At 37.4% G+C, this 26,244-nt stretch overlaps 1 protein-coding gene across 8 annotated transcripts in view; it reads left to right on the top strand.

Moving 5' to 3' along the window:
* Positions 1 to 25,712, top strand: part of FERMT2 (FERM domain containing kindlin 2) — a 72,102-nt gene extending 46,390 nt beyond the window's left edge. For 3 of the 8 annotated variants that reach the window (XM_043472111.1, XM_043472108.1, XM_043472107.1), the window contains exons 5-18: positions 3,543 to 3,575; positions 3,904 to 4,129; positions 4,487 to 4,589; positions 6,914 to 7,021; positions 10,579 to 10,713; positions 11,420 to 11,469; positions 12,667 to 12,791; positions 19,136 to 19,242; positions 19,508 to 19,729; positions 21,715 to 21,738; positions 22,268 to 22,288; positions 22,869 to 22,993; positions 23,320 to 23,461; positions 24,426 to 25,712. In XM_043472111.1, coding sequence (XP_043328046.1) covers positions 3,543 to 3,575; positions 3,904 to 4,129; positions 4,487 to 4,589; positions 6,914 to 7,021; positions 10,579 to 10,713; positions 11,420 to 11,469; positions 12,667 to 12,791; positions 19,136 to 19,242; positions 19,508 to 19,729; positions 21,715 to 21,738; positions 22,268 to 22,288; positions 22,869 to 22,993; positions 23,320 to 23,461; positions 24,426 to 24,599 — 1,595 coding nt within the window. In that variant the 3' untranslated portion in view covers positions 24,600 to 25,712. The remainder of the gene's footprint in view (positions 1 to 3,542; positions 3,576 to 3,903; positions 4,130 to 4,486; positions 4,590 to 6,913; positions 7,022 to 10,578; positions 10,714 to 11,419; positions 11,470 to 12,666; positions 12,792 to 19,135; positions 19,243 to 19,507; positions 19,730 to 21,714; positions 21,739 to 22,267; positions 22,289 to 22,868; positions 22,994 to 23,319; positions 23,462 to 24,425) is intronic. The other 5 variants (XM_043472112.1, XM_043472113.1, XM_043472115.1 and 2 more) reach the window with 5 other exon arrangements.
* Positions 25,713 to 26,244: the final 532 nt, after the last annotated feature.

The raw sequence follows: 26,244 nt of genomic DNA, 5'->3' as shown, positions 1-26,244 counted from the left end.
CAGAACTAGGTATAGCATGTAACATGATGCCAAGACCCCAGAAGGCCTCTTGCATGCCTTTTCCTGTGCCTCTCTCACCACAGAATAGTGTTGGGCTGGTTCTTGAACCTCGTGTGAATGGAGTCAGACACTGTGTGTGCTCTCTTGTGTCTGTGAAGTGACTGTTTTCAGTTGAAGGAGCTTTTTTTTTAATAGGCTTTAGTTGTCTACATCCAAGCAGTTTAAAAACATTTGAGGAGTTGATGTGAGATGCTAAGAAAGTACATAAAGATAGTGATATGTAGAGGACTGATTATCTATCGAGAAGAAGTCCCATACACACATGAGAAGTAATAAGAGATCAATTTTTAAAAGAAATAACTAAATATCAAGTTTGCCTGCTTTTATCATTTGTCAGTCATATTAGTCAATGTTTGGACCAAATGCTGGCAGATTTGATCAGTTGCATTTTATGTTCATGTAAATAGCAACAGGTCTATACATCTCAGCTTGTGACGTCTTCTGGGGGTCAGACACTGCTCAGTGCTACACAGAGGTTCCTGTACCGCAGGGGGTGGTCAGGAATATGTGTAATTTTCATTCTACTGAGGCAGAAACAGGCTGAGTTTCCTTTAGTGCCTGTGTGCTTCCTGAATTATGAGCATCTGTGTGAGCATGGTTAACAATTATGTATTTATGTGTTTGTGTATCTTCATTTCATCCTTATAGAACATCTGTGAATTTGGTGGCATTATCTGCACTTTACTTACAAGGAAAGACCATTACAAGGGTTAAGTAATTTGCCCAAGGTCACAAAGCTAATCAGGGACACAGCTAGGATTCAAATCCAGATTGGTCTGGGTCTAGCACTCATGTGTCGAACCATTATGTAACATCATCTCTCCAGTTTTTAATATTTAAAGGTGAATACTTTGTGAATTCTAATAGGAATATTTGATAAAATATTGGTGTGTAAATTTTACTTCAACAAAGCTTTTTTTATTTAATATTTCAAAAGGTAAAGGATCATGAGTGAATCAGTGATTCTCAGACTTTAGTCAGATTCTTACCCAGAAATATGATAAAATTCTGAGTGTTTACATACCTTGTTTGCAGGCTGTGCTCAGGTGACACTCTCTAGTGCTTTGCCACTTGCTGGCTGTAACTAGGTAAATATCTAATCTCCAAGTACCTGTGAGGAGGGACCACTGGAAGTAGCCTGATCCCATGTCTGGGGGAAACTATTTTTCCATGTAAGAATTAACTTTACTGTTTAGTGCTGATTTACAGATTACTAAATCAAGATTTACTATGGAAGTAGAAAATTACTTCATTAGGAACTTTTCTAGGAAATCTTAAAGGCAGCTCAACAAAGGAAAAGTCTGGGTCCTAAGGCATTCGAGGAAGTCAGGAAAATCACCATGCAGGATGCCATTGTTCCTAACTAGAATTTGCCATTTTAAACATCAAAGCATTTTTAAAAAACTATTCTTTAATTATAAAAGTAATGAGTTTTTAATATTTATAGTAGGTGGCCCATACTGTAGTGCTTGTTAAAGTCTTTGTTTCTCATCCTTATAGTTTTTAAGTTATCATTCTGTGGTGTTCAGCAAACTCATCTATTTTGTTGCTGAGTACATATGCTACCTCATCTTACCCTTTATTAGTTTTCTGCTTCAACTATGGCTTAAATTGGGCAATCAGGAATACAGGCTGGTTGAGATTGTCCCTGAACTGGGACTTAAAAGGAATTTAAAATGCACATACCCTCTGACCTAGCAGTGCTGCTAGAATTGGGAAATAAGTACAAAAATGTTTATTGGAATGCACTGTCTGCAGTAGCAATGGCGACATCAGTAATAAAACTGTAAAATGAATAAATGCACACCGATTGGGAATGGCATAAATAAGTTATGGTACCTGGGAGGCAGTGTGTTTAGCTGCAGTCGAGTCGGACTGCTGATTTATAGCTTGGCTCTGCAACTTAATAGTTCTTGACATTGGACACATGTATGAACTTCTCTGTGCCTCAGCTTGCTCCTCTCAGATGACGACAATAAGGCTGTTGAGAACACCTACATGAGCTATTTATTACTGCAGGCTGCCTAACAACAAATGGAAAAATGAAGTGAAAGTATGGAATGTAGATTATACAAAGTATAGGTAAATAAGAAGGAAGAGAATCAATTGAATGGCTGATTCTATTAGGTGTTGTGTAACGTAGGGGAATATATTTTGTTTTAGAAACTTCATAAAGAAGTTTCATTTCAAAAAAAGTTTCATTTCCACACCTTATTTACATGTATGGTCTCTATAGCAGAATTATCCTTTGCCCAATTGAGCTGGAGTATTGTCCTCAGCCCTTTTATAAATAACTCTTTCACAAAATGCCCTTGTATTTTAAGGTTCTTTGCTTTACAACTAAATATTCCAGTATTCTTCCTCAAAGGCTAAAAGGGAACATTGCAGCCTCCTTTGTTTCTTCACATTCTACAAATTGTTTTAGTATTCATTGGTAGAACACATTTAGAGGTATCAAATCAGATAACCCTGCAGTTAGTAAAAGTTTTTGTTTTTTTTTTTTTACTTTATGTTCTCTTCCTAGACTCTGTCTTGACAACTTTAAACATCTCTAGCCTTACCATCACTTTTTCATGGGTAGTTGTTTCTATCATTCTGTGTTTGTGGGTGGTGTATAGTTAGAGATGACAGGAAAGAAATTCCTAAGCATATTCCTAAATTAGGTAAGGAAAACAGCTATTTCATTAACAGCATCCATTTAACAATGTGACACCCATTTACACATTTTCTTTTTAAAAATTATTAATACAGGATAAAATATATTAACAGAGTTGGAACTTTGAAGGGGATGTACTTTTGCTCAATGTCATTCTGAATTTTTTTTAAAAGTCTTAATAAAATCTCAATTTTTGCAGTTTAGATGACAGAATAGATCATCAGTGGACTAATACAACAAATTTTTTTTTTTTTAATGTAGTCTTTTTTTTTTTTTTTTTAAAGTATTTAAAAAAATGTATGCCTAGCCCTTTAACACTGAGGAAGCTGAAGATTAAAAAGATAATATCTCTGTAACTTCAGGGAATTAAATATAAAATGCCCCTTTGTTAGCCTCTTTCTAGGGCAAAATTTATATATCCTTTTGCTTTAATATTTTATTTGTAACTGTTGGAGCCAGTTCAACTATTAATTGGGAAAACAACAACATAAAATTATTATCTTAATTTATGTGAATTTATTCAGTTACATTGAGTTGTCTTAAAACAGGGTATGGTGATTTCAGAGGGTGATAAATATACATGTTTGTCACTAAACACATGCCAAGAGCACAACCTCATTGTTTTGAGTTGAACAAAAGCTCATTTTAGGTTATAGCTTCTAAGGTTCTTTACTTACTCACTTAAAATATTTATTTCAGTTTATGATTCGCAGTTAGGAAAATCTGTTTTCCTTTTCCCATTTTCTTTTCATTTTCATTCTTTGTTTCTGTCTTCTATTGTTGCCTTTCCTTTACCTTCTGAACTCCTTTCTTTCCTTTTCTATAGGCACCGATGTTCTTTACATTGGCCCTCTGAAAGGTGAGCCTTGGCACAGTCGAAACACAAAAGTGTTGGTCTGTCTGCTTCAGCAATATCCTTAACTTACTCTAACTCTCTTGAGCTGTTTTCCCTAGAATTTCTACCAGCTTAATTATATTTTTGACCTTATTGTTACATGTTCTTAATGCTATTCAAGTGAAGTTAATTTCACATGTTTCTAAGACAGGTAAAATAATGTACTAAAGCCTTCCCTTCCAGAACGAAGTTTGTGTCTCACAGTGTGTTTTACATCATTATAGCATGTGCTACTGAAAAGTGAGATAACTGTACTTCATACTTACTACCTGTTTTTCACATTGTTTATTAGGAAGTATATATTCAAGCCCAGGACTTTATAGTAAAACAATGACCCCTACTTACGATGCTCATGATGGAAGCCCCTTGTCGCCAACTTCTGCTTGGTTTGGTGACAGTGCTTTGTCAGAAGGCAACCCTGGTATACTTGCTGTCAGTCAGCCGATAACGTCCCCAGAAATCTTGGCAAAAATGTTCAAACCTCAAGCCCTTCTTGACAAAGCAAAAATCAACCAAGGGTAAGTTTTTGTTTTATTTTTGTTGTTGTTTTTTTGCTACTACAAATTATAAGGTTTTTTTAATTGAAGCATAGTTGATTTACAATATCGCGTTTCAGTTGTACAGTGCAGCAGTTCAGTTTCATATATATGCATGTGTGTGTGTCTGTCTGTATGTGTTACTGAATACAGTTATACAATAGGTCCTTGTCAGTTGTCTTATTTTACAAATAGTAGTGTATATGTTAATCCTAGCCTCCTAATTTATCCCTCCCAAACAAGGGTAAGTTTTAAAATATAGATACAATTTAAGAATTTCTTTGTCTACATAGAGGTAGAATTAATTCTGTCTTGCTCTGTGTTTGTTAATTTGTCCAGGTGGCTTGATTCCTCAAGATCTCTCATGGAACAAGATGTGAAGGAAAATGAGGCCTTGCTGCTCCGATTCAAGTATTACAGCTTTTTTGATTTGAATCCAAAGGTATCGAGGGTTTAGAGGGATCTCTTTTTGTTTCTCTTTGTTTCTTGGAAGTTGGTGGGGTAAGGAATTGCTTGGATATGGATAGCAAGTCTTGAATATAATATTAGAAACTCAAAACTTTGGACACAATTGCCGGTATTTTAAAGAAGTCTATTGTTTTAGTAGGTTGGAAACATAACTAAAACCTTTTCTTTTTGTTAAGATAATTGAATTTTTGGTTGATTTGTATTTTTTAACTTTCTTTTATATTGAAATATAGTTGGTTAACAATGTTGTGGTAGTTTCAAGTATATAAGGAAGTAATTCAGTTATACATGTATCTATTCTTTTTCAAATTCTTTTCCCATTTAGGTTGTTAGGTAATATTGAGCAGAGTTCTTTGTGCTGTACAGTAGGTCCTTCTTGGTTATAACTTTTAAATACAGCAGCGTGTACATGTCAACCCTGAACTCCCTAACCATTCTTTCTGCCACTCTTCCCCGCTGGTAACCGTAAGTATGTTCTGTAAGGCTGTCTGTTTCTGTTTTGTAAGGTCTTTGTATCATTTCTTTTTAGAATCTGCTTATAAGGGATATCATACCATACTTTTCTTTCTCTGTCTGACTTACTTCACTCAGTAAGACAGTCTCGGTTTCCTCCTTGTTGCTGCAGATAGCATTATTTCGTTCTTTTTTTAAAAAAGATTTATGTATTTTATTTTAGCTTTGGCTGCGCTGGGTCTGTGTTGCTGTGTGTGGGCTCTCTCTAGTTGTGGCACGCAGAGGCTAGTCTCTAGCTGTGGCGCACAGGCTTCTCTCGTTGCAGAGCACAGGCTCTAGAGCGCGTGAACGCAGTAGTTGTGGCGCACAGGCTTCGTTGCTCTGCAGTATGTGGGATCTTCTGGACCAGGGATTGAACTGGTGTCCCCAGCATTACAAGGCATATTCTTAACCACTGGATCACTGGGGAAACCCTGTTTTGTTCTTTTTAATGACTTCATAATATTCCCTTGTATTTATGTGCCACATCCTCTTTATCTGTTCCTCTGTTGATGGATATTAGGTTGCTTCCATGTCTTGGCTATTGTAAGCAGTGCTGCAATGAATATAGGGTTGTGTGTATCCTTTTGGACCATGTTTTTCTCTGGATATATAGTGGGATTGCAGCATCATATGGTAGCTCTATCTTTAGTTTTTAAGGAAACTCCATACTGTGTTCCATGGTTTCTATTTACTACAGAGTTGGTAAAGTTAGTTTATGTTTTTTAATATCTCTCTTCAACTCTACTTAGGTAGAAGAAAAGTTTTCTGAAAGATTACCTATTCAATTACTTTCAAATTTCTAATTACATATCCCAGATGCTGCTTCAAAAAAATTCTTTTTAAGTCTACATTTCTCTGTTTCATAGCCAAACATTGTAATGTGTTTTTGCTGTCAAGTGGTTGTCATCATCTCTGCTACTGAAATACTGTGCTTTTCTGATAAGATGTAAATTTGCTATGAAATCTGGAGTGTTTCCCCCAGAAAACACATGACACAGAGATTTGGATCTTTTGCTTTCGTATCATCCTTGGTGGGAGGACTTCTCTTGTCTGCCTCTGATACTTTTCATGTCTAGATTGTAGCCTAGATTTTAATGTATGTATTTATCATCTTAAATTATGTGCTTAAATAATACTTTGTACAACACTAAAATGTATATAGAATTACAGAAAATCATTTTAATTCTTTTTTAGGCTATATCATACCTAATTTTGGTAAAGCCAAAGGTTTCTGGGAACACAGTTACATTTGCATGGGGTAGGAAGCGGCTATGCATTTTGTTACTATTCTAAGCTATATAACTACTGGTTTTTATTAATATAACTGGGTAATTCAGTAACACTTAAGTAACACATTTCCACAAATGTGTGTGTGCCCTTTATTTTGAATTTTTAAAATAATTACTGTTTCCAAGGACCTGCTACTTTGTCTGGGTATGCATTTCCACAGTAAGCAAGATGTTCCCTGAAATAATTAATTTACTCTGTGATTATGACATGTTAGTGTAAGTTGCAAAACAATACTAAAAAGCAGTCAGTTCTGCCTTACTTTAATGTCTTCAAGTTAAATTCCTTTTGTTAAGGGCTAGTATACCTAATGGTTATTACCCTGGAAAATAACATACAGAATCTACTTTTAATAGTAAATATGTAAAAATCTTTTGGCATATTTTAATGCCATTTTTAATGAAAAAATTAAAGATGGTATATATAGATATGTATAACCCTAAGGGTAGCTTTTTTCCTTATTGCTAATGTTAAAGGTAACATATTACAAAAGAATTGTGTCTCTTTTTGTTGCAGTATGATGCAATCAGAATCAATCAGCTTTATGAGCAGGCCAAATGGGCTATTCTTTTGGAAGAAATTGAATGCACCGAAGAAGAAATGATGATGTTTGCAGCTTTGCAGGTAGTGAAGAGTATTGGTAAATTGGACTTTAAAGGGGAATGGATAGGGGATTATTTACATGGTAAAGTGGCATAGTAATTCCAGTAGTATTTTGATATAATGTTTTTTTTGTTTGTTTTGGGGGTTTTTTTTTGTTTTTTTTTTATTTTTTTATTTTTTGATATAATGTTTTATTTTTTGCTATGTAGAAAGTGAATGGACACTTAGAAGGCAAAATATGTGAATTTAATTTTTTTGTCTTATGTATGAGTTTAGTGGTATACTTAAGTAGTTACTTTTCTGTATCCACTGACCCCCAGATCTATATTAGCTTAAAACTATCCAGTTTTCCCCTGGAAATAAAATCCATATTAAAAATCAGATTTCTGAAATGAAGCCTTGCATAACTTCATAAATAACTGGGAATGGTAATATTTGTAAAATGGGCTACAGCAGAAATTAATACCTTTTAAGATGATAAAATTTCAATAGACTAGTAAAACTAAACATAAATAAGTCCTAGAATGACATTTCCTTAATAAGCAAGTAACTAACATTAAGCTAGTATTTTTCCAAATGTGGATCTTGCATATTTCAGAATTATAGTAGGGCTTACTAAGAAATTAATGTCCACTGATCTCCCCTCTGGTAAAGTAATATTAGGATGGCACCCACAGTTTCATTCTTAGAGACACTGAGGTCTGACTGACCACTAGATTAATCTTTCTAGATGAATCATTTCAGATATCTAAGTGTTCTCAGATTATGGTCGAATTCCATTTTCACGTAAAGTTCTGATTAAGTTGATGTTCTTTGAGTACAATAAGCAAAAAGAACATTTAGTTTTGAATGTCTTTTACTTTAACAGTGATTTAATTCTTCATTAGAACACAAATAAAAGTGTTCTCCATCTTCCAAATGCTTTTATGTACCCAGAAAAGTGTCTCAGTTAAGACTCACAACATTGTTTTTTTGAGAGGAAGAACAGCTCATTTCTTCTTCGTTTACATTCTAAAAGAGGGAAATCAAAATGAACTCCAGATGGTAAATGAATGAAATAGTTTAATTATTTATTTTCTAGAGACTTGCTTAATCAGATAAGACTCTTTTTTATGTTTCTGGATCATTCAGGCTACCTGAAGAATTTCTTGAATTAAACTCTGGAACAGTTTTTGGAAAATATCTCACTTGGTTACAGCATTCTCTCTACATTTTTCCCACTTAGAGTAAGGGCTTTTAATTCTCTAGTGAAAATTTTGCTGATGACAAAGTAAATAAGAAAACTTGTAAAATGTATATGGAGAAAACCACAGCTTTTCTTACATGGTATTTCTTATCTTTGTTATTATAAAAATAATGCATTTTTTAAAAAAGGCAACAGTTATATGCAATGCCCAGCACATAGTAGGTGTTCAAAAAATAGTTATTGAATGAGTGTACACATAGTTGTATTGTCACAGAAATGGGACTATTCTGCGTCTTTCCCCAACTCCCACCCCATCCAGTAAACATTAGATATTCCATTTCAATTTAGTAGAAAAACACCTCAGAATGCTGGATTTTAATTCATGGAGACTGAATGCCCCAAAGCATAGCTTTCCCTGGACCATTTTAGAATCTAGATTCAGTGAGAGAAATTTGGACTACAAATCCCCTGAGTTGTTAGAAGCCTTCCCAGAAACTGACCCAAAGCCTCTTGGAAGCCATCCAGCCCAAGAAGGGGGAAACTCAGAAAATATGGCAAGGAGATGCCTAGTATTTTTTATTTTAGACATAGGCTGCACCCTGAACTATTCTTTTATTAGAACTTCTGGTTCCTTGTGTAAAATAAATCTACAGTAGTAAAAAGAAACAAAGTACTTCAAAGTAAGAAGCTGTGGATTTTGAAAAGTTAGAAAAGTTAGTAACACTGTTTTTTAAGCATTTAGGTCCAATCCTGTATTGTAACATTTAACAGATGCCCCACCCATGCACATTTGAAAGCAAAGCTGGATTTTATGACCAGTCCCATTCACAGCCAGGATTTCTCCAGTATAACTCATAAGGACCTTCTGCATCAGATTCATCTAAGGCACTTAGCAGCCTGGGGCCCAGGCTAGACTCCAGATTTGCTAAGTCAAAATCTCTGAGGGTGAACCTAAGCATCTCTATGTTTAACCAGCTCTCCATATGATTCTTCTTATACTCTGATATTTGAGACCACTGCCCGAGAGCCTCAACCTACCTCCTTCTCCATGGTTTGTGAATATGAAAGTTTTCTACCATTATAAGGATCTCATTTCAACACAACTGAAGATATAGCCAGAGAGTAGTAGTTGTTAGTCACTAAGTTTGTGACGCCATGGACTGTAGCCTAACTGTAATCCATAGACTATAGCCCAGCTGTAGTCCTCTGTCCATGGGATTTCTCAGGCAAGAATACAGGAGTGGGTTGCCATTTCCTTCTCCAGGGGATGTTCCCGACTCAGGGGTTGAACCTGTCTCCTGCATTGGCAGGCAGGTTCTTTACTACTGAGCCACGAGGGAAGCCATAGCTAGAGACTAGTCATTATTAATTCACTAAATCTTAAAAGAGAGGAAGCTATTGGCCTCTATTAGTTAATTAGATAATTGGCCTCAGCATTAGTTTACTAATTGTTCCCATGAACAGATTGTATTTGGTGAATGAATCCTTAAGAAATAAGGATTGCTACTTATTTAGTGCTCTGAAAGATAACTGATTAAGTGATTTAAAAGTTTTGCTTAACTTTGTATAAAACCTCTTAAGTTTAGCATCAGAATCTCATCATTAAAATTTGTTCTAAACCATTTATCTAAGTGTGTTTAAATCATGACTAGTTCTACACCCAAAGGTTTTTTTATATATATATAGGAGGACTTATCACTACTCATTATGTATATACATATATGTATATGTGAGTATTCATGTGTGTCAGGGGTGGTGTATGTATTCACATATAAACATGTTTATTCTTAGGTGTAAATGACAATGTAAATTAGGTTTTTAGCATTGAATTGAAGATGGGGGTGGGGCAGTGAAACTTTAGTTTTCAACATAATAGCAATAACTAACTTCCCACTGCAGGGTAATAGTACCCAGCAGTAGTAAGTAGTAATAGTAGTAAGTAGTAATAGTAGTAAGTAAGATAAGGTAACCAGTGTTAATGCATTTATTCAGAAGACCTTATGCATTTTCTGTTCATTCATCCAGTACCTGTCGCTTCTAGCTTGCGTGCTAAACGTGGAATACTGCAGGGGAGGTGGGACACTTAAAAGTCACTGCTTGTGTAGAGTTCAGTGGAAGAGGTGTTAACTCTTAAATCCTAGGGATTCCTAAACTGAATTAATTTGTGTTTGTCAAAAAAATCCTCCTTTTTTGAGTAAAGATTTATTAGCAGGTTTAGGACACTGATTTCAGGTGCCATGCCCATCATTTTTCTATCCTTCTAATTCTTGGGAGACTTTTAGCCTTTCGGATTAGGTGACAAAAGGCATTCAATATAGATACAGATAATAATCTCACTTTAAAATTCATAGTTAGAAAAATCATTTAAATAAAATGTCACTTCTGGTTTTAGTATCATATCAATAAGCTGTCGATCATGACATCAGAGAATCATCTGAACAACAGCGACAAAGAAGTTGATGAAGTTGATGCTGCCCTTTCAGACCTGGAGATTACTTTGGAAGGGGGAAAAACATCAACAATTTTGGTAGGGTGAATCTTTTACCTATTAATTTAGTCTGATGCTTATACCATTTTATGGAATTAGGTTTTCATGAAGTGTTTTGAGACATATAGAGAAATATTAAATGCTTTAGAGAATACAGACATAGATTTTCCAGAAATTTTCAGGGAAGTTTTTTACATTAATACTGTTTAGTCTCTAGTGCTTCCAACACAGTAGAGAGAGATCTTCTGCCAGTACAGTCTGCATATTCTCTTACAAGTAGTGGGAGAACATTTCTGCAGAGGAAAAGTTAACTTCAAGCCATGGTAAAATCCATTCATTGATCTCCAAATTTGAAGTATTACAAAAAGAAGAGGAAATAGATCTCAGTAAAATTTTTAAATGCTTAGATATTAGCTATTACAGAAGAAACACTATTCTCAGGACTGTTATGATTCAGAAAATTTCTGTATGCAGCTATAAACAGTTTTAGCCATATTAGAATCAACACTGCATTCTTGTGGGTTGTGTAAATTGCTGTATTGATCAAATTTTTAATAGCTTTTTATGCCATTTGAAAATGCCTTTGTACTATATGACCATGTATATAGTACCTTTAAAATCTTTATAATCTGTAATTTATGTAATTTTCCTTGTTTATTGAACAAGCTGGTTCTTAATATCAGATGCTAAACAGAGTTTCAAAATTTTTTAAAGTGAGAAAAAAATGTTTTCATTCTTCTCCTAGGGTGACATCACTTCCATCCCTGAACTTGCTGACTATATTAAAGTTTTCAAGTAAGTACAAAAGAGGAGGAATTCCAAATATTAATAAATAAATGTCAGTTTTATAGTCACGTTCACATTCTTGAAATTTATGTGACTGGCAAATGCATCTCTAAAAGCATTTGCCAGTTATATGAACACTAAATTATAATGTGGAAAAATTTCACCTTTACAAAATTAAAATTCCTATACTTATTAAGTTGTTTTATCTGATAAACATTTTACTTAAGGCGGGGAGGAGATTGTGTTACTTAGATGGATTGTATCATGCAAATTCTAAAACATACGGTTCATATAAAGCATCCTGTCTAAGTGAAAGCAGTACATAGTGAACTGCTATTTTCAGTGGTTATTTCCTTGTTCAGAGCCCCAGAATTTATTGGATTCTACTCATTTCTTCATGGGATATTTTACAACACGATTCCAGAGTATCTTATCTAGATTTTTAAATGGTTGGTCTAGTCATACTCCACAGAATCAAGAGAACTAGGCATTAAGGCAGAAAGAGGAAAGGAGGTGATGTGGAATATAAGCTCTGAAATAAACCATTTATTGTAGCTGAACATAAAACAGCTCCACATAGTAACGTTTCTAAGGTACTGACCTGATTTCAGATGCTGCTCCCTACCTCCACTTTGTTTTCCTTTTACCCACCTTTTTCATCTACCTACACTTTTCCTTATCCTCTCCTCCCCATGCTTCATGTTTGGCATTGGAGTGGCAAGTGAAAGTCACCACTGCAGTACATCCCTAGAGATAATTGCTTCGCGCACTTTAGACTTGCCAGGCAAACTTGCCTGTTTAGGGAGGCTCTGGAGGCAGCCCTGCAGACACCACGACCCTGCAGGTACTTCCAGGACCCAGGAACCTTCCAGTTACTGACATTTCCTTCACTTTTACTTTCCTGTCCTTTCCATGTGACCTGCTAGTGATGGGCACAGCTACAACTGACAGAAAACTGGAATGTTCTCTTAGGGTCTTTCTCTGCCCACTCACTGTAATATCTCCTGAGCAGATTGAGAAGAAGGGGAAATTCCAGTAACAATAACACTGAATAGAACACACTAGACGAAAGGGAACTGAACTCGGCATATATAAAACTTGGCCTCAGACTTTTAATATTGTGAGATTTTGCTGCTAAAACATAGCATTGATAAAGTTGTTTCAAAAGTGTTTTTTTTCCCCCTTCTAATTCTGTTCGACACATAGGCCAAAAAAGCTGACTCTAAAAGGTTATAAGCAGTATTGGTGTACCTTTAAAGATACATCTATTTCTTGTTATAAGAGCAAAGAAGAATCCAGTGGCACACCAGCTCATCAGATGAACCTAAGAGGTAAGGAAAGCCTTGGAATGACTGTATTGATGGTAGAATATCTATTAGCTAATATTCACTAAACTTCATTTTGCTGGGGGATAAAGCTTTTAGCAGTTCCTTTTGCTCCTTTAGGTACTTTTTTTAAGTTCAGTATTCAGTTTCCCATGAAGATTTTGTTCTAATCTCTGTGCAGCCCTCGCTTGAAGGGTATGCTTCCACTTTTATCCCAAATACATCTGTGGCGTCCCTTTTCTGTTCTTCAGCATGAGGACATGTGGGTTTTCTCATTCTGCGGGAGCTGCCCGCATATCTGCTTCAGATTCTGCCTCATTCTCATCTCTGCTGTAGTCCTCTCCCAGTTTTCGGGGCTGTCTCTATCAGCATCCTACTCCTTTTCCTCACCTTAACAGGTAACCAGCTGGTTCAGCTCAAGTCCCCAGTCTCTTGGCTTTCTGACTCACCAGTGGGTTAGCCACCGCAGGGTTTTACTGAGTTCTTCCCCTTTCCCAACACCTCTCGCCTGCACAATTTTGTTGTCTTCGACGCTGCTCTCATCCTGGGTCCCGGGGCAGCCCCAGGAGCCCTCTGAGGCTCCCTCCTAGCTGAGGTTCCCTCTGCTGTCTCAGAACAGGGGCTGGTATTTGAGCACATGTTGCTGCGCCTGTTCCCACGGTCCTGTGGCCTAGACTGAGTCCGGCTGAGGGCTCAGAGCTGCTGGCTTTGGTCTTTTTTCCCCCATTCAGGTCTGTGGAGTTACAGCTTCATTGGGTTCTAGTGACTTCCGTTTGTTCTTCACACTGCTTCTTCACCTCTTTGAAAAACCTGTTGGATGCATTGGTTCAGGGGGGAGGAGCATTTCCTCTCCTGGCTGGCCTGGTTCTTCTGCAGCTGGAGGACGTCCTGCTGCCCCTTGCTCTGATTTCTCTCTACACAGCCTTCAGCTGCGCTTGCAGATTGCCCATGAGCCTCTCACTTGCAGTGATGTTACTTAAAGCTGCCAGCTTGCTTCTAGTTGAGACACCACTCCCTCTGGGCAGCCGTGCCCCTGAGAACTGCTCTCCGGCACGCTCTCAGAGCACTCACCACGCCCTTGGTCCCTAGCATGTGTGCTGGAGGATGCAGGGCACACTGGCTTCTCACTCTTCACACTCCTTCTACTGGCCTTCCCTTATAGCAGAGGCTGGAAGACTAAAGGACATTTTCCAGATTCATTTCCAGTGAGACTGAGATTCCAATCAGATGCATTCTTGCATTCCAGTCAGATGAATTCCCAACTGAGTTAAGGGGTTGGAGAGGCAATTAGGAAAGGATTTAAGTGTTTCCGGGCTCTGGAGTTACATCTGTAGATCTGTAATCTTTATTTTTTTTGCTACATTGTGTATTAGAATACTTTTAGTATATTTCAGCAAAATGTCCAAATCTCTACCCTGTCTCTATTCTGCCTAGTAGTCATCTGTGAACTATTGCTTTATAATTACATGTGTGTGTGCTAAGTTGTGTCCAATTCTTTGCAACCTTATGGAGTGTAGCCCGCCAGGCTCCTCTGTTCAGGGGCTTCTCCAGGCACAAATACTGGAGTGGGTTGCCCTGCCCTCCTCCAGGGGATCTTCCCTACCCAGGGATCAAACCCACGTCTCTTAGATCTCCTATATTGGCAGGCAGGTTCTTTACCACTAGCGCCACCTGTGAAGCCCATTTATAGTTATATACATTTTATTAAGGGGCTTCCCTCATAGCTCAGTTGGTAAATCATCCACCTGCAATGCAGGAGACCCGGGGTTCGGTTCCTGGGTGGGGAAGATCCCCTGGAGAAGGAAATGGCAACCCGCTCCAGTATTCTTGCCTGGGGAATCCCATGGACAGAGGAGCCTGCCAGGCTACAGTCCACGGGATCTCAAGAGTCAGACACAACTTAGCAACTAAACCACCACCACAACCACTGCATTTTAATAAATAGAAAAACCTCTGCTCTGGGGTAGAAGATTGCTATGTCCACGTATTGAAATTCTGTAATTTTCCTAAAACTTCTAGTTAGACTCACTGCCTTTCTTCCTAGGTCATGAGTTTTTAACTTTTGGATCTTTACCATTATTTGTTACTCTCAGAATACATTGCAGCTGTCCTCTTGCTTCCCTTCCAAGCAGCCCAGGATCCACTCCGATTATCCACTCTCGATTTAGAGGTTTAATCTGTCTTCTGGACCCCATCTTCTCTGTCCTTGTTACGTCCTTAGTCTTCTCTCTGTGTGACTGAGAAGTTAAGTCCTGGATGGAGAACAGTTTACAGGGTGTCCTAATCCCACTTCTCCCACGTCTTTCCAAAGGAGTACTTTTCTAGCACATCACACTGGTGAGGGTAACACTAGCCTAAAAATCAAATGGCCTAGGTTCTGCTCTGCCACAAAACAAGCCCTGTGATTTTGGAAAAATAACTATCACGACCTTAGTATCTTCCTCTGAGTAATGAGAGTGCTGGACTGGATGCTCTCTAAGGCCCCTAAGATATCTCAAACGCACAGTTCCAAAAAATGCAGGTCAGCAGATGCTGACTGGTCACCCATGCCGCACACTGTGCCAGGTACCAGAGTGATGAGCGAGAACAGATTACAGTCACATCCCTAAGATGTCAGAGAATGCCAGGAAATAAACAGCTACAATTTGGGCAATAGTAGGACTTTAAAAAGTAAGCAGTAGGTCAAAGGAACAAAGAGGTAAGGATGCTGTATCAGTCTTCAGTGATTTTGGAGAGAATTAGGGGAAGCTTAATAGGGGAAATAACATTGGAGTTAAGATCCCAAAAAGAAAATTGCAATCCATGAAAGGAAAGAGGAGAGTTGGTAAAAGAGACTGACGTGCAAAATTGCTTGGGGAAAAGCATCAGCAGTCACTCGGTGGGTGGATGAGGGGGCATGCTTCTGGAGTGTGGAGTTGAAGCTGAGAGGATGCATCCTTCCCTGATAGCTGCTGAATCCATTCCTTTTAACAAGAAAGGTGACAGCAGGAGTTAAACTTGTTAAGGAGATTGTTTTCTAAACTGGCAGCAATGAAGTGGCACTGAAGGATTATGAATATGATAAGATTCATCATCCTTACATTGGCTGCAATGTAGAAGAGTAATTATAGAATAGTGATACTGATCCAGGTTACACTTATCAGCATGGGTTAGAAAAGGACACAACTTTGTTAGATTCTCAGGACGTTCAGTCAACAGACTGGATGATTGACCTGGGAGAGGCTGGGGGAGTGACTTGATCCTGGCTTGTACAGTTGGGTGGATAGGGTAATTCTGAGATTGAGAATATATAAGAGCAGAGTTTGGGGAGGAAGATGAGCTAAATTTAATTGGGTTATTTTAAATTTGAGGTGCCGGTGGTGTATCTGTTTGGAGCATGGGTAAGATCCATGCTGCAGATACTGATGGGGTAGCAGTGAGTATTAATAGTAGATGCAGCCTTTGTAGTAGTTGTCTATAATATGAAAAGGCTGAGAGCAGAACCCTGCAGGACACCCTTGTTTAAGGGACAGGGCAGATTAGAGGGGGTGAAACTTGCAAGGGAAATAAACAACAAAAAAAATATCTAGGAAGACCATGGAAATGAGGTATGATAGAAGTTAAAGGACAGAGTAGTCAATAGTATCAAATGCTACAGAAAAGTTATATTAAGCTTCCATAAGATTTAGCCACATGGAGGTGGTTCATGGCCTCTATTAAGAACAGATTCATCAGATTTCAGTGGGCTTTTATGCATGGGAACCCAAGTACAGTCACTGAGATGGGAAACAAAGATAGCTTTTTGATGAACCTCATCTGTGACAGGCAAGGAGGAAAAAGGGCAGTAATAGAAGAGAGAGGCCTAAAATGGAGAGGTGTTTTATGGTTTAAGATGGGAGACTCAAGGAAGTTAAATGCTGATGGAACTGTCATGTAGAAAGGAAGGGAGGTGGGAGGACAGGATCTCTGTGATGGAACAAGGTACCTGACAGATGGTAGAAAACTGCCTGCTCGGATAGGAGAGATACCTTTTCCTCTCTGTGGACGTGAGGGTGGTCAGGTTTATCTGCTTTGGCGGCAGGAAGTTGGGGGACCTCATTTCTGATGGCTTTCATGTTCTTGGAAAAATAACAGGTGAGGTTGTTCTCTAAGAGTAGCATAGGAGGCCTGAGAAGATGTGAAATAAGCATTGTTGAGGATGTTAACGCAGAATGGTTGCAAGTGTTAAGGGGCAGGTTGACGTTGGGAATCTACATGTTTCTAGTGCAACTTACCTGCTCAGTTTTGTGATCCCCCCACCCCTGCCCATCTTGAGAGTGCTCAGCAGCCAGAGCATAGTCAAGTAAGAGGTAGGTGGTTGGGTTGAGCCAGGATTAAGGTTTTGCTAAGTGTGTATAATGGAAAGACAGTGCGTCTGGTGAGTTGGAGGTGACAACTAGTGAAGCAGGGTCCAGGCTGGACTGCAGAGAAAAGGTGGAAACATGGAGCCAATGGGGAGAGAGTTGTGGGGTCACAGGATTGGGTCTACCAAAGATTTTGAGGGGATTTAGGATTGAAGATTGTGCTCAGAATGGGCTGTTTGCAGTTAACATTTCAGAGGATTAGTAATTGGGTTGCAGTAAGGTCCAGCATGTTACCGTGGAAGTAAGTAGCCAGGGAGGTGTGGAGTGAATATTGTCTGAAATGTGGCTTCTGAGTGCCTCTGCCTGCACTAGTGCCTGAGTTACCACTCTCTTTGTCTCTCTCCATGTAGTTTTCTTGATATTTTACTTTAAAAAGAGGTCTAATTATTATGGAGTTGCATACTTGAAATATATTTGAATGATTAATGAAATTTGTGGAAAAGATTGTATATCTTCAGACTTCTCTTTGTTTTAACTTTGCAGGTTAAACACATTGCCGCACAACTTGCTGAGTGTTTGTAATGATTGTATAGGAGTTGCACGTGGTAGCTATGTGAAGTAAATACTCTAAAAAGAAAGCAAAGAGGGAGGGAAAGTTCATCAAATTCGAGATTGAAGTTAATTATGGAGAGGAGAGGATCTCTCCTTTATCTACAATGTTTTGTTTCTTTTATTTGCTACTTAAAACATTTATTTGATGAGGTAAAAAATGATAGTTTAAACATTTGTTCAGATACACAGAAGCTTACTCTCTTGTTGCTTGTACTTTATTTGTCAGGAGAAGTTGCTCCAGTTCAGGGACAAAGGCAACAGCAGGCTCTGCTAACAGTTTACATTCTTCCCCACAGAGTCTGCACTGTGGTCTTAACACGCATTGAGGGCAACATGAACTAAGTACTAACAATTGGAATACTCTTTGGGGAGCTTTGATATAATCTTTATCTTACTGATCCTTACAGCATCACTGTGAGATAGAGCTTAAGGTCAGGGAATTTGGGCATAAGTAAATATGATATACTTACTAAGTGGTCAAGAAAGGTCTGGAACCCAAATCTGTCTGCTTACAGAGCTCTTCTTCACTATTTTATACTGGTTACTAGTTTAGGCTGACCATTGCCCGATTATCTATCTGGGTATACATTCAGTAAATCTGTTTTCTCTCCTATAAAGCCATAAACTAATGGTTAACAGAGTTGATTACAGGGATTTTTTTACAGTCTGTAAATGTGCGTATTCCTGAAAACTTGCCAGTAAAGTGAAATTCTGCATGCCCTTATTTTCATGCTGACTTCCCATGTATGTAAGTTTATGTTACCTTCTGTGTCAGATGGACTCCCAGAATTTTGTGCAAGTCAGGAGAGCCTGTGCCTTAGTCTTCCTCGCACGCAGCCATAGGAGGGCAGAGCAGCGAGTGAGGAGCAGTGGGGCCCTGAGGGGCCCTCATATCGGACCCCAGCTCACACTGGCTGGTTCCCCACGCATGTGCCTTTCTTAAAACGCATCATAAAGTCATTTATTCTGACCAGAACACACTTTAGAATTTTATTATGGGAAGATATTTTAAAATCCCTGTACATTTAGAAACTTAGCAAAAAAAAAAAACCCTAATAAGATTCAAAGAACTGAATGATATTAAAATAATATTGTGTGAAACTTGTGGGAATGGAGTGCAAGTTTTCTATGTATAATATCCTTTTAATAGAACTCTTTCCTTCTCTTCTCAATCAAGTTTTGTGAATTGTGAGGGCCGCAAACTGTGCAGTCACATCTCTTGTATATTAGGTCTGAGTTGAGTCTTTGCTCCACCCCCAACAAAATTACTGAACATAAAGAATTGCCTGATTTGTAGATTCCATTACAGGAAAATCAGCATGTTAGGATGCCATAAAATGGGAACTGCCTGTATTGGCTTGGGATTTCTTAAGTGTAAATTTAACCATTTTAATAATTTTTTTTTTTTAACTACAGGGTGTGAAGTTACCCCAGATGTGAATATTTCAGGCCAAAAATTTAACATTAAACTCCTCATTCCAGTTGCAGAGGGCATGAATGAAATCTGGCTTCGTTGTGACAATGTAAGTTTTCTGATTAAAAATAAACCTCAATTTGGGGGATGTCCCTGGTGGTTCCAGTGGTTAAGACTCTGCACTCCCAGTGCAGGGGTCATGGGTTCAATCACTGGTCAGGGAACTAAGATTTCACATGCACAGTGCAGCCAAAAAAAAAACGTAAACCTCGGTTTTCTTTGCTTCCTTAGTGAGTTGACCATTCATTCTTATATTTTATACTCAAAGGACCTATCATGTGGTAGATTCCAAACCTCAGTATTTCTTTTCACAGGAAAAACAGTATGCACACTGGATGGCAGCCTGCAGATTGGCCTCCAAAGGCAAGACCATGGCAGATAGTTCTTACAACTTAGAAGTTCAAAATATTCTTTCCTTTCTGAAGATGCAGCATTTAAATCCAGATCCTCAGTTAATACCAGAACAGATCACAACTGATATAAACCCTGAATGTCTGGTGTCCCCTCGCTATCTAAAAAAGTACAAGAACAAGCAGGTAAACGGTTTTTTACATATACTTTAGTTTCCCCTCTTAAACACAACTTTTTTAGTCTTAATTGGTAGTCTTAATTTTTTATCAGGTGGTTAAGTTATAAGGAAAAAATAGCTTGCAGTCAGTTTAAATTGGTCATTTAAGAAAAGTCTTATTATTTTAATAGGATGGATAATGAGGTAGAATAGTTGGGAGCATATTTATTCTAAACCACCTGAGGAAATTACTCTGCTAACTGGATATTCTTTTCAGGGAATTGAATATGGTCTTACTTACTGCTTTGTGTTCCACAGTTCATGCCATTTTATTTCTTAAATAAAGTAAATGTGATCCAGAGCACAGCCAGCATTTCCCAGCCAAATCTCTGATGACTCTTCTTGCTGTCGAAATGGACCTTTCCAGCTTTGGAAATAAACTTTACGTGGTTTATAGTCCACGTTTAACATTGTATTTTCTTAACATTAACAGTCAAAACCTAAGCTAGATTTGTATAATATGACAACGTTTGGTAAATTTTTGTTGAAATTCACTGCTTTTGTTCCCTCTGTTTAGAATTCCTTTTCTGGAAATGACTACCGTAAAAGGATTGCTATTTAGAAAAATGGTTCTTCGGTCCAACACAAAAGGTTCTTTGCCAGGGGAGTTTCACTTGGGATAGCCCCCAGTATTCTCGATACCCAGCATCATGCCATAAAAGGGAAAAGGCTCCAATTTAGGAAGGGGGTGAAGAAGAACTTTGAAATAAATACTTCATTTTTAATCTAGTTTCATTTTTATCTTTGTTTAAGGAGTAATTTTAAAATGTTATGGGAAAGGCCCAATGACATACCCAGAACACTTGTTAATTCTTAACTTTAAATACAGCGTTTATCGTATGGGTCTGAAATCCCTTAGGTGGAAATGTTCAAAAGTTTTAATCACCAAGTATTTGTCTTTTAAGTTGCAGAAGTTGTGTAAGCTACATAGAAATTGTTTATCCCATAGTCATATGATGTGGGAGTAGTGAGGAATGGAGGAAATGCCCTCGGAGCTGTGTGGAATGTAGATTGTAAGTTAACAAGGGAAAGTGAATCGAGTACTGATTTCACTTTTTAATTCTTAGGTTAATTCATTTTAAAGTTACTTATAAAGAGACTTGTTTATAAAAGTGATGCCTTCAAAGTCAGTGACTAGTTTCAAATCTTAACAGTTTTACCATTTCACTATCAGGTAAAAGATCTTAAACTATAATTGTGAAGATTGCCAAATGTTACTTTAGCTGTCAGACAGGTACTGAATTGTTTTCCCAGAAGCCTTTAAAATGATAGATTTTAAATAAATAAATAAAACGATAGATTTAGCTGTAAAAAGGTAAATTTTCTGTTGGTGAGTTCTTGACTACAAGTCAACTGAAGATTGTCTTGAGGACAAAGAACGTGTGGCTGTCTTTAACTGGCAGGATGGTAGTATGTATGTGGTCTGAGGTTAAGGAGCTTTCTAGCCTTGTCTTCCACACTGTCATCTTATCAAATGCACATTCATTTTGAATTTTCCTTTCCCTAACGAGGAGGTTGAGTCAAATATTGCCCTGACACCTAGTAAGTGCGGATAAGCAGGAGTTCAGTTGCTCTTGCACGGCATATGCTGTGCTGGTTGTTGGACTTGGTGGCTCAGTAATTCGGTTTGTTGAACTGTATAATCCAGTGGCACTCAGGAGGCAGATAGGTCTGAGCTGTGCAGGCCATGGGGGTCAGTCAGCCCTGCCAGGACATAAAGTCTTCAGGCGCATACAGCCTTTGTTACAATCTATTTTAATTCCCCAAGATTATCTATTAGACTTGCTATGGATATTTTTCACATAACTATGACTCCCAAACTAGATTTTTACATTTTAGAGGAAAGAATTGTTCTTTGTTTTATCCATATTAATCCAAATTGAAATGAACTTGATGTATTTGTAGCCACCACTCCTAGTGTAGTGTATGGCATATTTTTATTTTCCCTTCCAGGAAAAAGGATGCAAAAAAAAGATGGTAATTGAGGGGTTTGCTTTTCTTCTGTAAATAAAGAAACAGTATGGTCACTGCACTTATTTAATGCCTTCAACTTTTTTCTGAAAAGCTGTGCATGGATCATATTATTTGACTCAATATAAGACAAGATTAAAGGCTTTTGAATATTAATTTTTTATCTTGCTACTAAAATAATTAGCTTTACCCTAATCAGTAAGAACTGGTACATGAAGGGGAAAAGATTATTTGCATTTTAAATTTTCTCCCTACAAATTTCTACCCTTAATTTTAGTAACACTTAACAATCTAAAATAATGTGGAGTGTTTCTCAGTATTCTAAATGGAAAGTAATCACTGCTTTCTCATTTTCATTTTCATGCTTGCATTTACTTTGCTTGGTTTCCACCTAGAGTAATTTTTTTGCATGGTTTTTGGCTGGAATTTTGGTTTGCAGGTTACCGCAACTTTTTCTTTGCTTCATTGCCATTTTTTCTGATTGCCTTTTTTTCTTTCTGCTTCTTTTTTCTTTTCCTCGCATTGCCATCTACAGCCAGGCTATATAAGAGATTTGGTAAGTTCTCCATATTTAAAAAAAAGAAAGAATTAAAAATATTTATAGCCCTAGCTACAATCTCCCCTCATGAGTTAATTTCCCTCTACTCTTTGAGCAAATAGGCATCCCAAAGTGAGTAAATTTTAAACCTAACCTTTCTAATTACTCCTTTAGAAAAATTTTAAAATCATTGCAGTGATTTCTAGTGCTAGAAACCTTTATGGCAGGCACTCATTCTGCTCAGGTATCTTGATACTGAACTTAAAACCCATCTTGTATATGAGGATTAGAACTTGTACTATCATGTGTGTGTGTACTTGAATAAGTCTCAACAATTATATATACACCTACTAGTACTTATTGTTTCTTGACATATGGAACTAAAATTAAGAAAAGCTATATATTGAAGTTTAGTTTTGAAAGTCATTATTTTACTAAAATTCCCAAATGTAGCTTCAGTTATTTTCTAATTTCATCTCTCGCAATACATAATTTGGGGGCATGGGGCACATAATTCAAAGTTTTAATCCTTTTTTGTCTTGATTCTACCATGAAAGAATAATATCTAATAGTAAATATGATGTTTACTCATGTTTAGATAACAGCAAGAATCTTGGAGGCCCATCAGAATGTAGCTCAGATGAGTTTAATTGAAGCCAAGATGAGGTTTATTCAAGCTTGGCAATCATTACCAGAATTCGGCATCACACACTTTATTGCAAGGTCAGTGGTTCTACTAAGCACCAATGTGTAAACCTCAGTCTGTGCCTTCTTACTTAATCGACTTCATGTAATTAGAAGTTAAACATTTAAAGCTACCTACTGAGACCCATTAACCTATTACACAGTAAAATTTAAAGAATGTTGGAATGTATTTTCTGTGCTTATAATTTTTTCATCAGAAATTTAAAGTGATTTCATTTCTCTTTTTACTCAGGCAAGAATAGCACTTTAAGAGTTAAAAAGTACATATCTTCAAGAAAAACAGACCGACATGTCCCCCTACCACCCCTGTTTTAAAACATGTATTTATGTTTTTAATTCTGTAGGTTCCAAGGGGGCAAAAAAGAAGAACTTATTGGAATTGCATACAACAGACTGATTAGGATGGACGCCAGCACAGGAGATGCAATTAAAACCTGGCGTTTCAGTAACATGAAACAGTGGAATGTAAACTGGGAAATAAAAATGGTAAGCTGTAACCATGCTGCTTGAACACACACACATAGTCGATATGCTAAAAATGAATTAATTAAGAAGAAAAGGCCCTATAAATGTTTAAGATTCTTTGTGCCATTTCCTCTTAAAGTATAAAACATGCTTGGTTGTTCATTTCCTACTTAAACTTGCCTGTTTTATAAGTGCCCAGATACTTCTAAGAGCATAATATGTTACAATATTGCCTAATCTTTAAGGTTGTCTTTCTCTAATGAATAAATCCTTTCCACTCACAAATAGCAGCTACTCTTTAGTGAATGCCTACTTTATGCCAAGCATGATACTAGATGTTTACATTTGTACCCTATTTCTAAACGTTACCCCAGCCCTGCAAGGTAAATGGATTATTCCCACTATACAAATGAAGGCCATTGTTGTCCATGACCACACACTGAGAATTAGGATTCAGACTGGGATACTTGGGGCTTTAAAGCTTGGCACACCATGCTACCCCTAGCCTTGGAGTACATGACTCTCACTTAAACAGAATATTTCCCTAATAAGTCCTTTGTTTTAGGGTCATTGGATTTATTTTACTGATTTCAATTACTTCATAGAATCTTGTATTTCTGAAATATTCAAACATGAAACCTAAAGGTTAAATAGCTAAACACAGGAAATAGGTTTTCTCCCAGGACTTGAAGGAGACACTCATTAATTGAATCACCAGAGATCTTTTGGGAACTTAATGACCTAAGCCCCTTGCATTCAGCCTTCCTTTTCAGAACAAGAAAACTAAAAAGGAGGAGGGGAGGGGCCAATAAACTTCTACTTATGCTTTTGGACTTGAAGGCATTATTAGTTTAGGATTGAAAAAAAACAATTTGAGGACCGGCGAGTGTTTTGTGCTCAGGGCAGACCTTAAGTGTAGTGGCCTCACTTGGACCCAGCCATCTGGACTTCTGCAGGGACTGACGGTTCTCTGTCTCTGTTCCAGGTCACTGTAGAGTTTGCAGATGAAGTACGGTTGTCCTTCATTTGCACTGAAGTAGATTGCAAAGTGGTTCATGAATTCATTGGTGGCTACATATTTCTCTCAACACGTGCAAAAGACCAAAATGAGAGTTTAGATGAAGAGATGTTCTACAAACTTACCAGTGGTTGGGTGTGAACAGAAATGCTGTGTAATGAAACTCCATGGCCATAACAGTTATTTAACTTTAAAAGCTGTTGTTTGTTATATGCTGCTTAATAAAGTAAGCTTGAAATTCATTATTTTATCATGAAAACTTTTTTGCCTTACCAGACCAGTTAATATGTGCACTAACAAGCACGACTATTAATCTGCTCTCATGATACAATGTATGGACTTGAATATGGCACATGTTCCTTAGAGCCAGGAATTGAAACTGAAGTAGTGGGTAGGTTAGGAACAAAACATCACTGATTCAAGTTAGCCAAACTGTAAGAAACTCAAGCCATCTACTTTAAAGCTATCCAGGGCTTAAACTATATGAAGTCTATTTATCATGTTAAATGCATGTGTTTTAATGTATGTTTAATTTGACCTCATAATTTTTCAAATATCCTACTTTGGGTAGCCATCTGTCATCCGTCCCCCCCACCCCACCCCCAAAATAAATCAGGCCTACAAAAGGTGCCTGGTATTTAATAATGTTATTGTTTGATCTTGAAGGAAAATGCTATTAGTCATTATGCCTGGTTTGTTTTTGTCCTTGAATAAGCATGTATGTATATTGTCTTGTGTTTTTATTTTTACACCATATTGTATTACAACACTTTTAGTATTCACCAGCATATTCACTGTCTGCCTAAAATATGCAACTTTTGCATTACAATATGAAGTAAAGGTCTATGAAGTATGCATTTTGTGTAACTAATGTACAAACACAAATTTTATAAAATTGTACAGTTTTTTAAAAATCTACTCACAACTAGCAAATGGCTTAGATGTAGCATCTTTGCATTAATTAAATGCTCTTTAAAATATAATTAATGTGCAGTTTTAATATCTGCTAAATTAAGGATGACTTCATTATAGTCATGATTTGCCACAATGTCCTTAACTCTAATGCCTGGACTGGCCGTGTTCTAGTCTGTTGCGCTGTTACAACCTGCATTGGTGCTAGTCAGAAAATTCCTAGCTCACATAGCCCAAAAGGGTGCCAGGGAGGGGTAGATTACCAGTATTGTTCAATAATCCATGGTTTAAAGACTGTATAAATGCATTTTATTTTAAATAAAAGCAAAATCTTTTATTTAATGTTTCTTTTGTACTTCTTGTTTTTACTGTTCACGTGACATGGACTTTGTGGACATAAACTTTCGCTTTTGTAAATGCTGCACCTGCAGCTTGTGAGAGCAGCGTGCTCAGTATTCTGCAGTGTCAGCAGACAGGCGTCCTTAATCTCTAAGAGGGAGTCTTCCACTTCAGTGGAAACCCCTCATTTTTCCTACTACTTAAGGATGAACTATAAAATATTTATGTTAGAAATGTAGCTATAAATAGAAATATGACAGATGAACTGACACTGCTGGCTTGAGCAGAACTGATTTTAAACAGAAAAATGACTCCGTTTAAGAAAACACATTTTTTTAATGAATTTACTCTGTATTGTTACTGCTATCACATCATCACTCAGACTCAGAACTTCAGTTCTGGACTTTCTCCTTTACCCCTTGCAATTAATATTTCGCTCGTGCAGCCCAGTGTCTTTCTTCTGTCACTGCTCTCACCGTCCCCTGAATTCAGATCTTTGGCCTATGTCACATTCCCATGGCTTTTCTTTGTACTC

The sequence above is a fragment of the Cervus canadensis genome, chromosome 6, assembly GCF_019320065.1.
Source record: "Cervus canadensis isolate Bull #8, Minnesota chromosome 6, ASM1932006v1, whole genome shotgun sequence".
NCBI classification, from domain to species: Eukaryota; Metazoa; Chordata; class Mammalia; order Artiodactyla; family Cervidae; genus Cervus; species Cervus canadensis.
The sequence above is the reverse complement of the archived record's forward strand: the minus strand, read 5'-3'. Positions and strand labels throughout refer to the sequence as shown.